Below are 14,587 nucleotides of genomic sequence, written 5' to 3' on the forward strand. Positions count from 1 at the left end.
GGGTGGAATTTTTTGCTATTGTCTTGGTCTGTTGTATTTCAGAATAGCTAATGTAACACCTCTCAATATTCGTCAGGGTATTTCAAGAGACAGCTTAAATCCTTGTCAACTTTTAAGCTCATTAGAAAGTCATAAAGGAATTTCACCCTAAAAATAAACATGGGTACAGTTAAGCATTTAACTTCTTCCAAGGAAATGTCTCATCCATGTTTGACCTTGATCCCTAATCCTAAACAACAGCTTCTCAAACTCACTCTGCCAAATTCTGTAAGACCAGTAAAATGCTATTCTCCCAAAGTAACAGACAGAAATTTCAAATTAAGGTTATGCTGACAATCAGTGCATCATTTTAGGCACACACTCAGCTGCAGTGGCAGCCTCCCACATGCACAAGGAGCAAGGTGATGAACAGCAGTAGATTTTACATCCCTGTGCCCCTTGCAGTTCAGCTGGGAACGCAGAGCTACAGGGCACTTCTGCTCCGTCTGCCTTCTCCTATGGCAGGATGCATTTTCTCATGCTGACATACAGCTGTAAGGAAAATTCAGTACCTGTTTAACACCTGTAACCCAAGATATTTTAGTCTTTAGTATTCTTGATCTACAGTACTACAAAGTAAAACAGAAACAATAGGACAATTCTGGTGAAGAATTTTCAGCAGGTCCACACAGTACTGCGGACTGCATTATCTTTATGAAAGCAGTTTCATAATTTGGTCATATCAACAGCAAAAGATGGAATGGAACAACCAGAAATGCCTTTTAGATTATGTTTACATGTACCTGCTATAAGCAAAACACCACATGAATTATACTTCCATGAAGTAAAATGGAGAAACCAAGCCAATGAATGCTACTGCAGTGAGGACAGGCTAATACTACTTAGCAAACAAATCTTAATCCTCAAATGTTTTCTACAACTTGACCCTTTTTGATGAAATGGAGAGGGCTGGAAATAGGAAAATAGTGAACTCAACCACTCTTTCTGGTTTGGTTTTTTTTTACTGGATTTTGTTTTGCCTTCCAAAAATAAAACCGATTCCTTACTCTGATGTACTCATGAAAATTGCTTTAGATGGATAAGAAGCTTCCATCACCCCCCAAGGTAGTTCAGGGAACAGTAGATTTGTACTCCAAAAATGAAGCTCTCTTAAATTTCCAGAAATTTATTAGCTCATTCTTGTTATATTAAAGACATAGGATAAAACATAGGACATGCTTTGAGACAGGAGGGTACTGGCAAATATCTTAATATGAAGAAAGAAAAATGAGTTCTCTTTACAGAATTTTACAGATTGGTCTTCTTACTACACAGGGAGAGTTTGGAAGTCCTTTCTTGTGTTCCATATGTGGGGAAGCTAAGACCCAAAAAGATTAAAAATGTGATTTGTTTCAGTCATTAGTAGCAAACACAAAGTGAGATGCACATATATTTAAATTTTACATATTAAAAAACAACTGGAATGAAATAATTCAAGCAAATTCTGTATTTAGGACTTTAAGCTTCAAGGGTATGTGGGTGGTGTAACACTGATGTTTTGTAAACGCAGAAGTGTTCAGATGGAGAAAATATTTATCAGCCTAGCAGTTATTATGTTCCATGGAAACGCATTTTTCTTCTCCCTCACTGTTGATGATCCTGATTGGTAACAAATTACTTTACTTCAGTATTTCACCAGCAAGTCAAGTGACGTTTTTGCCTCCTTTCAACACATTTTTCATCTTTTCAAAGGCAGCCTCTTCATAACATAAATACTGCTCTGTATCATAGCCCTGTACATTAAGAGGACAAATTGTTCCCATAAAGTACAAGGTGTCTATTCTGATAAGATCTCACTAACAAATCCCCTAGAGAATGAATTTCCTCCAGGCAACAAAGGTGTGCAAATGCTATGTATCACCCTAAATCATTCTGGTAAATGAAAAAGAATCCAAAGCAGCCCAACAACAAAAGCCAAGATATGAAAGCCACCCATGTCTCTGATGTACCATGCTGAAATCACACAGGGACAATGAAACACCCTCCTTACAGCCACAGCCTGGTTTCTACTGTCAAGTAGAATCCAGATACCTAGAACATTTCAAGCGTCATACACCTGCTACTACAATTCAACTCAAAACCCCAAGCACACATTCTTACCTATTTTTCTATTTAAAACACGATTTGCTTAAATAGCACAATTATGGAAAAGAAAATATCTTTAAAGATGCATTTCCTAGAACATAAACACTTTTCTCCTTTCAAATATGACTATACATAACACATTTTCTTAATCGAAAACTCTTTCAGCTTCATTCTTTTTTTAAAGTAAAAGACTGTTTCTAAGAAAGCTTTGTGTAATTCCATGAAACAAAAGCTGAACAAAATGCTGCTGAAACAAAGGCATCCTTGAATATGCTTTCACTGGAGGAGAGGCAACATAAAAGCTGCCTGAACTGATTACGGAAGCAAGCCTTATACACTTTGCTTGCAGTAAATACATGACTTAATTTCAAACTTAGATATTCAACTATTAGCTATTCAGATAAGATTTTTTCAATTTCCTGAAAACATAATTTTAAAAAAATTGCTGTAGGTTATCTTAAGAACATCCACGGTGCAAATGCTCTTCAGACTTGAAGTTTTCTCCCCTTTTGAATGAAGTAATCAGTAATATTCAAACAAACCTTTTTGTCAGTTAGTTTAGATTTTGTTTTGGTTTTAAGTTGCTTAGTGGAAATCCATTATGCCATTAACAAACTATAAAGAAACTCACTCATGTTTATAATCATGTCATCATGTAGTGCCCTGTTTAATCTTTCAGAAATATGGGGAAATAATATTTCCTATGAGCTACTTCGGAATGGTTTAAAGCAGCCCATTCCTTTTGGGGTTGAGTAAAACTGGCAAGTTACTGAGAGTTATCATAGAATCAGACTGTTTCTATCAGGAGCACATTTCCATAACTTGCCCAAGTTTGTTTCAGGAGCAAAAGAAAATAGTTTTAATGGGACACTAACTAAACTCTTCAAAGTCTTTTCTCTGCATTATACTGGGGATGCTTACAAGCTGAAATCCAAGCTGCTGATGCTTTGGTGGTATTTGCAAGCTGTGTGTGTCTGTGGATCTTGAGGAAAGTCACTGCAGTCAGCACTTGTTTTCCGCAGTGAGCGTTGCTAACATTCTGCATTTGGCTGTTACTTCACGTCCAGCTGCACATCAGAGATTTCAGCCAAGACAGCATTCCCCAGCAACAGATGAGCACATCAGAGAAACAGTGTCAGAGGTTACTGAACATCAGGTGTCCACTTCCTGGTATTAATGCCAGGGGAGGTTTGCTAAAACCCTTCTCTGAAACACCACTGAGGAGCCACAGAGATCTCTCCATAGACAATAGTGATGCTGTATTTTCAGGAGAGGTCTTCTCCTGGAAAAAGATAAGCTACTTCTCAAGATCTCGGTGTTAATGGACTAATAACATCAGTGTTTAGAGGCACAATGTCCTAAACAGGTTACACATTCAAAACCAGACTGCCACAAACCCTTGCTCCTGAAGTTAGCACACAGTCCAGCTACACTCATTGAGCTCCTCCCTCAAAAGCCTCCTGCTCTGGCAGAACCCATGGCTGACCAGCCTGCTGCCACAAGAACTGTAAAATCAGGAATAAAACAAAGAGTGTCTCCAACACCCACTAGAAGAGGAGATAGGAGAGCTTCCACAAAGCAGCTCACAGAGCTGTCCTCAAATCAGGCATGTGCTACCCACTTTGAAAAAAAAAAATCACATTTTTCATTCAGCTGGTGGAATAATGATTATAGTCCTAACTTTAGAATAAAAGAGGGAAGCACTGTTCCTCTGAAAATTTCACAATTGCTTCAGGAGAAAGGGATTACTGATTAAAACCAATTATTGATAGTCAAGACCACCCACCTTTTGTCATATTCCCTGACAGCAACCCAAGCACAGAAACAGATTGGTGTGTTTGTCAGAAACTGATGATGGGAAACACTCTTACCAAGTCAATTGAAAAACTAAAGTAATTTTATTTTCTGGAGTCAAGGCAAAGAATGGTGGTGAATGCTCCATTAACAAAAGGTCTAGACATTTCTGATAAATAGTGTGCTTCTGTCTCAGTGGGAGGCAGATACTTACAGCAAACCTGGATAGTATTAACCAATATCCTAAAAAATGCACTTTTAATAAAATGAAATTCCTGGTGTCCCTACTTTCTCTTAAAAGCCAAAATTATGAGCTGTAAGTAGTGAAACCTGTTAAGTAGCTAATCAGCAAAAAAATCTACTCACCCAGCACTAGTAAAGCATCAATGTTAGACAAGAATTAGGCCGAGCAGGACACAAACAAGTCACTTGATGGAAAGAACAGCATTATGCAAGTTTCCAGTGCACATTTTTGTACAATACACTGATTATCAAAAACAAGGAACATAAGCCAGAAAATAACCTCAACATATAAATCGCATAGAAGTTGCGGGAAAAGCCTGGAGCAAGACACAGGAGGTGGTAAAATCCATTGCTACTCTAACTACAGTAGCACAAAAGTGCCTTTTTCTCTTCCTATTCTTTTAAGACTATGGAATTGTGACTTTGACTAATGAGAACTTCTATGCAGTAACTGGCAGGTTAATATTAAATCCACTCCATAACTATGGTCAGTCAATTTTCCCCGGTTACCTGGTTATAGCTAATAAAACAGCATGCAAATTTTATAGGCTCTTTGCATTAAACCCACCTCTCAAAAGGCTTACAAAGTAAAGCAGGAAAAGTTTATAGAGAAAAAGTCATGATCATGCTCACTACTCAGGCTCCTCACAGCATCAACAAGAGAAAAAAGCCAAATAGAGCGGGAAGAGAAGGCTCACGCTTTCAAGGACAGACATTGCTTTATCAGAACATGTGTCATCAGCTTTTTCTGGCTATAAAACAGTTAAAACTGCCTGGAATTCTATCAGTGCTGTTGGGAGAAGTGTGCCTCAACCACTCCATAAAATAGCACACACAGGGATCACTGAAGAGATCAGAGGGACTTGTGAGGCCTATGCTGATGAAGGTTTGATCAAGTGGAATGACATGCAAGTTCCTCTGAACCAGCAGTAGGAGGAGAGAGAGAGTAGCCACTTGTCTCTGCACAGCGAGCATCCAAGCATCTTGTCAGCCCTGAAAAACACCACTTCAGCTGCTATTATTCCACACCAGCAGAAGCTGTTGCCATACCTCAAGGTGTAGCCTGGCAATTACACTCACTGCCACACTCAAACACCACACCACCTTGTATACACTGCTGAACTACTGCAGCAGAGCAGAATTTCAAATTGCCTCACTAAAACGTGTAAACAAAAGACATTAAGGAGGTACTGTGCTACTCAGTATTAGTGTAGAAGACTGAAAAATACACCTCCTCCTTCAGCTCTCCCCAAATACTGACTGAAAAAACGTAACAAAAATCCAAACTTCAACTACACAGGATAACAAAATCAAGATAGATGCCAGGAAAAGCAAGGAATGCCAACACTCCCTTGGGGATAGTAGCTGCTTGGTCTGATGGAGCTCAGCTCCTCCAACCTCTCATTAAGCAACTGTAGGATTCTACTCTGAGCTCATTTTTTCTTTTACAAATAAGTGGAGGCAAACATCTTTGGCTGTGACGGCCACAAGGAAACGATACCAGCCACCCTTGGGGGCAGGAATGTGAAACTGTCCCTAATGAAGGCAACCAGCCAGGATCACCCATTTATTTATCTGTAGCCAAAGAAACCACAACAAATATTCCTTCCACTATTATGGAAAAAAATAATTGACTGCAGACCAGTTACTTTGTGTCATAGTGGACGCAGCAAGTAGTGCCTGTCTTCTGGTGAGTTTGTGGGTTGCAGCACAGTCTCCACAAGCCTGCTGGAATGTGCAAAAAACAACTGCCGAGCAACACAGCACATATCACAGAGCTGGAACAAGATTTATGTCTTGTTCTGACTGCAGCAGGAGGGAGTAGGTGCACAAGGGCAGTTAATTATTTCCATCTGGTGACATGTCAAGCAAGGCCCAAATCCAGGCTTTATACATTCATCTTGCTGATGGAGCAGACACTAAAAACAAAACAAACCACAGCCTCCAAATGAAAAACTGGCATCACAGAGTCTTGCTGCCTTTGGCTTTTTTAGGAACTGTCTTTTTTAGAAACTGTTTTTTCATCTCAAATGGGTTTGTTGAGGTTTATTTGGACTCTGGGTACAGAATTTCCTATATTTTTAAACTTCCAGTAAGTGCTTTAAAAAGAAAATTCTACCCAAGGTTAGAGACAGCTGTACCAAAACCTGATTTTTTTTTTGGTTTTATTTTAACTGCAGCTTACCAAGAATAACCAGGAGAACCCTCCCTTGGGAAGAATAAAACTGCACTACCACTGAATTGACCAAACTCCTACAAATCTCCAGCACCATTCTACAATGAAACCATGTCTTGAAGTTTAAATGAGGAATCTTTGGGATGAGAAATGAAAACTAATGTATTTTTCCACGTTAGATTTGAATACTTGCAGATGGTTTGAAACACCTACTTGTTCAATATCAAAAAGACAGCAGTGCCTTTTGTAAAAGCTTCAAATGAAAATTTAAAAAGAGTTAAACTAAAAAATTATCACATATTGCAGGTATTAATTTGAACACAAGTTATGACTTCCCAGATCTCCTCCTTTCCTATCTTGTCCCAGGCATCATTATACAACCAATGCTTACTGGAAGAAATGTTCAACAGAAGAAGGGACATGGTTAACGACATAAAGCTTCAGCTCTTTCATTTTGTTGAAATTTGGGGTTGTTGCATTGTCTAACACTAAATATGAGACATTTTCTCTCTGCACCTCAAGTCCCTGCACTGAACCAGTCACTGATCTTTGTTAGCTCATGGCACGTGCAGAACCCAGAGACATCAACATCAGGCTTTTGCAAAACTCTTACTCACTGAATTCAACTCGGTTAATACTTACCTTTATGAACAAACCAGAACCACAGATTTAAAAAGACCTGGAAATCAGTATTGGACAATCAAAGTGCAACACAATAACAATGATAGCATTAATTCATAGATACTTTAATTGCTGGTTTAATGATACATCACATCTACTGAAGCTTTTAAAGATGTTTTTATTATGGTTTTATAAATTTTTATAAAACCACCCAAGCACTTTAAATGATCATGCTTTCTTGTGTAATACATAAAACTAATTTCATACTGTGCTTCTGAAAGTCTATCGTGCTGTTTTTCAAGTTATTTTACAGATGGCACATTTAAAAAAACAATGGAAGCATGAATTTCTAGTGACTGCAATGCAACAAGGCATCAAAACCAAGATGTTTCATTACAACTAAGTTAAAGTGTGAGTGCATTATGTAATAAACAATAGCAGTTTGGTCATTCAATCTTAATTCTGTTTACAACAAAACTAACATTTGTGCTTCACAACCTAAGATCCCATAACATAAACGTAAGTTCTCCACTGTGAAATTCCCAATGAATTACTGCCCAAAAAGAAAAACATATCTAAAGCAGGAGACCAAATCTACTCACTTTCCTCAAGAATTGCTATATTTAAGACTAATATGACATACCAGACACAATAAGGCACAATGGGTGGTACAAACAAATGAGTACAGTTGTCCATGAAACTTGTTCTCTTCCACAAATACTAAAATATGTACCGCTCAAGATAAATTTTCTCTTAAAAATGAAATACATCATCTTGTTATGAAAGTCCTATACAAAAATTTAAAATTTACACCATCTGAGCTGCCAAAAAAATAAAAAAGTGTATCGATTTCCCACAAAACTATATTTCTCACCAGCACATCCAGCCACTGAGAAGAAGATATCCCAGCACTCTGGAAAAGAAAAGCATTATTTCCCCTGTGTTTAAGACAAAAATATTGTATTCTGCATACAGTAGTGTATTAAACTTAAAAAAGCCTAGGACTATTAAAATTACAATATTGATTTGGAAATTATTGGTTCGCTGCCTGGATGAAATAAGGCACTTTCTTCCAGCGGGCCACACTTTTCATGTGTATGGAGACGATGATTCAGGTTCTGGTTAAAAACAAAAAGGGGCTCAGTGAGGTCCCAGAAGATGACAGGAACATTTCAACAGCAGGGGAAGACACAGGAGGTAAAACCTGGAGATGAAACTCTACACAGAAGTGGTCACTCTGTCAATGGCATTATTGACCTCGTTTTTGTTTGAATCCAGTCCTTTAGCAGCATTCATATCATTCCGTAAATTCTCCACTGTCTTTTTCATGTTCTTTAATTCTCCAGGGTGTGGAGTGGCTCGCCTTAGAAGTGTTCTCTAAAAATAAACAGTGCAATAAGTGGTTTTGCCTTTGTCTCTCTGCAAAAACAACATACACTTTCAAGGCTTCAGCATTCACATCCCAAATATTAAGTATCATTTTTTTCCTTTTCTCCCCCCTCTTTTTGCTTTTCAAACTATGATGCTCTGTGCTGAACATTACTTTAAAAGCTGCTTGTTTATGAAGACAGGGAAAGAGGTTTTAAGAAGTGTCTTAGAGCAAATTTTTTCCTCTTTTGGATTACTAATCTGAAAGCCACTCAAGTGAAGTACGATTACAAGTTATGAAGTTAAGATTCTTTCATAAATATACTTGGGGATTTTTCCCCCCAAAACCATACAAGTGATTTAAGATCACATTTCAAACATAAAACATTAATCTGATTTTGAAAGAATCCCACAAGATCTCTTTACAGTGTTAAATTGTGTTTGTGTGGAGCTCCATTTGCCTTTCAACCCCACCACACAGTCTGGTTCTCTTGTCAATTAAGAATAAGCATCTTGAGAGGGAGTATTTCTCTCCCACCTTAGACACACGAATGTCTATCATTGAGCTGAAACCTTCACAAGGAAAACAAAATCTACAAAAACTTCAGTTAGCATCCACGCTGGAGACCAAAAGAACACCACAAATACAATATATGTGTAATCCATGTATACATGCAATTACTTTTTAGTGGCATGCATGTAAACTGCGCAGAGTACAGCAGAACTGATGACCAGTGAGTGGGTGCTTTGGTCAAGACTGCTTTGGAAACCTGTCCTTCCTTCTCCTCAGTAAGATCATAAACTTTTTTCCCCTAAAAAGGTTCTTGCCTCAAATCAGGCTGTAATACCATCACTGAAAGCACTCATCTTCAACACCTGAGCACTCACTACTGTATGGACATGCCCAGGTTGGCACGGCTGTTAAGCAGCATCATTCTGAACTCCCTGTCACTCAGTGAACCATGCCTTCTAAGAGACATTTTGTTTCTGCTGCTTTGGAGTAAGCAACTACCTTACTTGTTCATTTCCATACTAAACTAAGAGTTCTTATAGTCACTGTTTAAACTAAAACAATCCAGACAGTGCCCTGAAGTATCTCTAGCTGAGATCTAATGAGGACCACCAGCAACTTTTCAGAGCATCAGAGAAGCACATTGAAGCAGTCTTAATCTTTACAAAGAGTTTTAATTGGTAATAAATGTAGTAAAATTACAGACCATATTCAGGACATGCAGAGCCCAACTTAATGGAGAGGTCTTATAAGTACAGTGACAGATGCTCCCACATCCTTTGTTTAAGTGGGAAACTAATGAGCAACATTTCTGCTGTTTATGGACACTATGGTTGTTTCAATGCAAATGGTGGAGTTAAAAAGAAAACAAAAACAAAGAGCAAGAAAGAGATTGGAAATAGAAATTAGAGAGACAAACAACAGCAAACGTAATGGAGACACATGCCAGAGTGCTGGAATCCTAAATTAGACCCTATATACTTTCAGACAATAAAGCTTCACAGATGCAGAGAAAGATCCTATCTTCTTTCTGGAAAGAAAACATCCTGAGCAGACAGAGGAAAACAAAGCAAAACAGAAGACTGTCCTGCATCAGAATATAAAAGTTCTACTCAAAGCAGAAAAAACAAAGGCATTCAAAGTCAACATAAAAAGCTTCAGCAGCCAACATGAACAGTTTCTTCTACAAATGTACACACAAAGCATGCAGCCGAAGCTGAAATCTTTCCAGCAAGAATGCTCAGAGACTTCTTGTACTTTTGCATTAATGTCACAGCATCTGGAGGTATCCAAAGGCTTGGGAAACATACCATTTCATTTTCCTCTTCATCTTTCTCATCTTCTAAGAAGCGAATTGCACTGACTCTATTCACTGCCCGCTCATTCCATGTTTCATCTGACATTTCATTTACCAAACTCTCCAACGCACCACATCGTGGTAGGTTATCTGTCAGAACAGGAAAATGTAACTCAATATTCACAGCAACATACACGTGAAGTCACACAGTCAACATGCTATGTTGTTCATAATTGCAATATCTGAACAATCACTCTTCCAAGATTTACAAGTGGCTGTTTCTACTGGTTTTGGAAGAAAACAGAACTTGCATTAGTTTTCTGTTATCAAGTGAATACACTAAATAGTTTCTGTATAAATTAACTACTTCTGTATTTGGACTGTTTCAGAGTTTTAGAGTACTGATTATATAATTTAATATACTTGCCACTATACATGCTTTTCTTCTGGAACATGGCTACCACCTGACATTAGCCAGTTCCCTAAATGGCATTCCATAACATAGGATCATTGCTTTTACTGACCTCATCCTTTTAGTATTGCTAGGCATAAACATCTTAATTCCAAGCCTTCTACCCTTGAAGCCATGAGACTCATCTGGAGAGGAGGATATCTACTTTCTAGTAGTAAGGCCTTTAGAGAAAGTCAAGTCAACCTCCATTACTCTTGAACTAGCCTAATATTTTCTAATTCTAAAGGGGTTAATTCATTTATTTATTTTAATTCTTAATTATTCTTGAAATCCAGAAGCTGATATAAAACAGAGAAATTTCTACACTCCTATGGCTTAAATGGTTTCTATTTGCTCCAGCCATAGACGATTGAAACACTGGAATTAAGTCTGGGTACCTACAATACAGATATCCACAGCTGAACTTTTCTCCTCAGGCCCCTTTGTACTGAGTGGAGAAGAATCCACATGATTTTCTTTTAAAAGTCCGTTCTTGGATGGGATAAATTACTCTCCAGTCATTACAGCAGAAATTTAAATATTAGCTCAGATAAATCCCCTTGAATGTTCACACACAGTTTTAAAAGCTTGAGGACAAAAAGCACTCATAAGTTACTGGAGCACCAACACAGCCAACAGTGAAAAACAGTTTATGGTTCCATCTGACCTAGAGGCAAGTTTCAGCACAAAAAGGAAAAGGAACTTATCCTGCAATTGTACAGTTGTTAATGAATATAATAACGTTACTGTATGGCACCTTTGCTTGAAAGAAAATCAGCTTGCTAAAAAGTAAAAAGTTTACTATTTACTACTAGCTATGCAATTTATCTTGCTGGTAAAGAGATTGCACTTGGAAAGCCACAATTTTTCCCAACATTTATACATATATAAATATATACATATTTAAGATGTATAATCAAAGTACACAAATATGGACACCACTACTTGGCCCACTGGCAAACCTCGGAACAGTGGTATGAATAACTCTTTTTCTTCCAGATCTGTATTTTGTTTATTGTAGCTGCTATCACTGTATTTTCAGTAAGACTCAGTGCCAAGTTTTCAAGTCTCCTGAAGACTAGTAGGATAACAGAAGAAAAAAAAGTTTAATATAGAAAATTCAACCAGAACTTTGCTACTTTGCTTACTAGAGCTTATGCATATTTTACAAACCTTTATGGGATAGAACAACACAGTAAACAAAGATGTGATACTTCTATACATAATGAAAAGCTGACTCTAGGCACTTACCTTGGCAACCAGGCTCAGAAGGCATTTGAGGAAGTAATACACATGTTAAAATCTTTTCTCCTGTTTCAGGGTCTGTGTCAGTCTGAAATGTCAGCAGAGGTTGGGACTGGTTATCAGACAACCACAAAGCCTTCAGCTTTAAGGTAGTCAGTGAGAGGGGAAGATACGTCAGCCTAGTTCAAAAAAAGCAAAGTAAAAAAGTCAGGGCAATCTCTAGGAGACTTAATAGATGGTCATGAAGTCAACTCAAGTATCTATCACTGAGTTGGAATAAACAGGATTGAAATCAATGCCTCTAATAGAGGGCACTGCAGTAGTCATCAATTCCAACTACTCCATTCTTTAAAAAAAAAAAATCTGCAGCTTAACTTAATACCACAATCCTCTGAATCTGTGAATAACAGGTAAAACTATGCTGAGTTTTCTCTACTGCAGTAAAGTGCCGTGCAAGGCAGACAGCTGCTTTTCCTCAGAAGCCTTACATGTAAATAATGGCCAGAACAGAAATATCTAAGTGCCTGTGAGACAATTATATTGCATAGATTAGATGCCATTTGCTTTTCTTCCTTTTTTTTTTTATTTTTTTATTTAACTTCCTACTAAGCAACTGAACTAATACACTGGTTTATGTTTTAATCCACTCATTTTTTCATGTTGATGTTTGAAGCACTGAGCTTCACGAGAAGCTGCAAGGTCAAAGTGGCTTTCCTTGTCACTTACACTGTATCACAAGGGGAAGACACCCAATATTAATGCCACTGACATTACAACTTGGTAGCTTCACCTGAAGCTCTATCAATTGCCTAGATTCTTAGTTTTAATTCAGAAATATACAAATCCAGAGGTTTTTTTTTAAATCCAATCTCTTCCTCAGGGTCAAAGTAATCCAAAAATCACACTCATGACAACACACAATTTATGCTACTTTTGGCCCAGGGGAAAGACTACTTTAACAATTTCAACAGTAACACTAATATGAATGTCATAACTGGTTTTTTGTTACTCCATTCTTCGACATATCTTTTTCTATCAGAAAGAATTAAGTAAATACAGCAAAAGAACATGAAAATACAAAAAGCTCTTGCCTGTTTCCAGCAACATCCAGGACATGAAGTTCAGTGGCCTGTGAAATTTCAGAGGGAATTCGAGATAATCTGTTGTCACGTACAGAAAAGACGTTAAGACTGCAGCAACCCCCAACCTATATTTGAGAAGAGGGGGAAAAAAAAGCAAGTCTAGTTTTGTTGCAGTACCACAGTGTAACAAAGGCATGCAGCACGGGTCACAGAGTGTGTCACAGCACATTCAAGTTACAATGCCTGCCAGACACTTCCCCCAGAGGTACAGATTGCAAACAAGTGTTAGCTTAGAAGAAGCCTGACCCGAAGCAAGTCTGTTGGAACAGTCTCTTGAACATGTCTATCTGCAAATAATGGATATCTTTACATATAGGTCACATTCTAGCTACCTTTCAGAGCCTTCCACATCCAGAAGAAACCAGTAACCACATAGAGGCTACTCTGTGCCCAACGTTCACATAAAACCACTACACTTAACTTTTTCTAGCTCTGTGTTTTACATACTAATTTTTTCTTTCCTGTTGGCAACTTTATACACAAGCAAGTGCAATGGGGCTTGGAGCAAGACAAAATGCTAAATACACCAATAAACTCCCAACATTTATTGAGTCCACAAAGTGTAACGGAGAGTTCACTATAAGCAGAAGACTGAGTAAAATCTTTGATGCCCTGATTCATTAGAAGCACCTAATTTCAAGATGATTCCCATATGAACTGGCCTTCTTTACTCTATTTTAATCTAATATGCTTGGTCTCTATCAATTTACCCAAATATGAGCACTTGCATTCTCAAGCTAATTAGTTTTTTGGGTGCAAAAGATGGGATTTTTCAGTTTTACCTTTAAAAATCTACATTTTGCACTAAAAATAGCTGTTTTCAGAAAATTAAAAACACACACTTGATTTAAAAAACCTCATTCCAGCTTTCCGTTACAGAGGGAACTGCTACAACCAGGAAGACTATTAATTGTAGCAACACAAAAGCTGCTTCAAGTAATTCTTTGTTCCTATTAACACAGGAAACCTACCTTTGTTTGCTTATCACACAGAGCTTCAAAAAGCACTGTTGTTTGTTTGTCAATTCCAAAACTCACCATAAGAAGGGGAAAAAAGATTCTTCTTCTCTTACTCCAAGTATTAGATGCAAATTATCCCAATGCCATTTGAAGCTTTCAAGTTAAGCGGACCTAGAATCTAACTATAGAGTTAGATTCCTAACTAAACACAGTGGAAAATCCCAGTTCAAAAATTAGAGGACTTCTATAGTCACATATATCTAAGAAGATTCTCCTCTCACAATATAGCCAACATGTAACTACACCTTGGCCAGGAGTCCCCAAAACTAAGCTGAAATTATTGTGTTCTTATTAACGGTCAGTTGTGTCTTTGCAAAACCCACAATTCAGTCCAAACCCAAGTTTGAGATTACAAATAGCACAAAATATTTTAACTAGTCAAAGTAAAAATAGCGTTGATTTAACCTACACTATTTACAAAGGAAAAAGCCACTTTTAAAAGGATGCAACCATGACTTTCAAAATAAAACAAGCAAATGGAGCATTTATATCCCACTCACCTTCCTTTGTATCATAAATGCTTTTTAATGGAAGAAAACAGCAATCAGCTGCTCAAGGCTTCTGATTCACAAGCTGTTTACAGCACAAAGTTACAG

The 14,587-nt window shown here is 37.7% G+C and overlaps 1 protein-coding gene across 1 annotated transcript in view; it reads right to left on the reverse strand.

Annotated features, from left to right (window-relative positions):
• Window positions 1-7,116: 7,116 nt before the first annotated feature.
• Window positions 7,117-14,587, reverse strand: part of LRRC1 (leucine rich repeat containing 1) — a 70,907-nt gene continuing 63,436 nt past the window's right edge. Inside the window, exons 11-14 of the mRNA XM_085056646.1 lie at window positions 12,922-13,037; window positions 11,837-12,009; window positions 10,148-10,284; window positions 7,117-8,335 (exon numbers count right to left, since the gene is read on the reverse strand). Of these exons, the coding sequence (XP_084912772.1) occupies window positions 8,177-8,335; window positions 10,148-10,284; window positions 11,837-12,009; window positions 12,922-13,037 (585 nt within the window). The 3' untranslated portion in view covers window positions 7,117-8,176. The remainder of the gene's footprint in view (window positions 8,336-10,147; window positions 10,285-11,836; window positions 12,010-12,921; window positions 13,038-14,587) is intronic.

This window comes from Lichenostomus cassidix, chromosome 3 (assembly GCF_008360975.1).
Source record: "Lichenostomus cassidix isolate B80296 chromosome 3, HeHo_3.0, whole genome shotgun sequence".
Lineage (NCBI taxonomy): Eukaryota > Metazoa > Chordata > Aves > Passeriformes > Meliphagidae > Lichenostomus > Lichenostomus cassidix.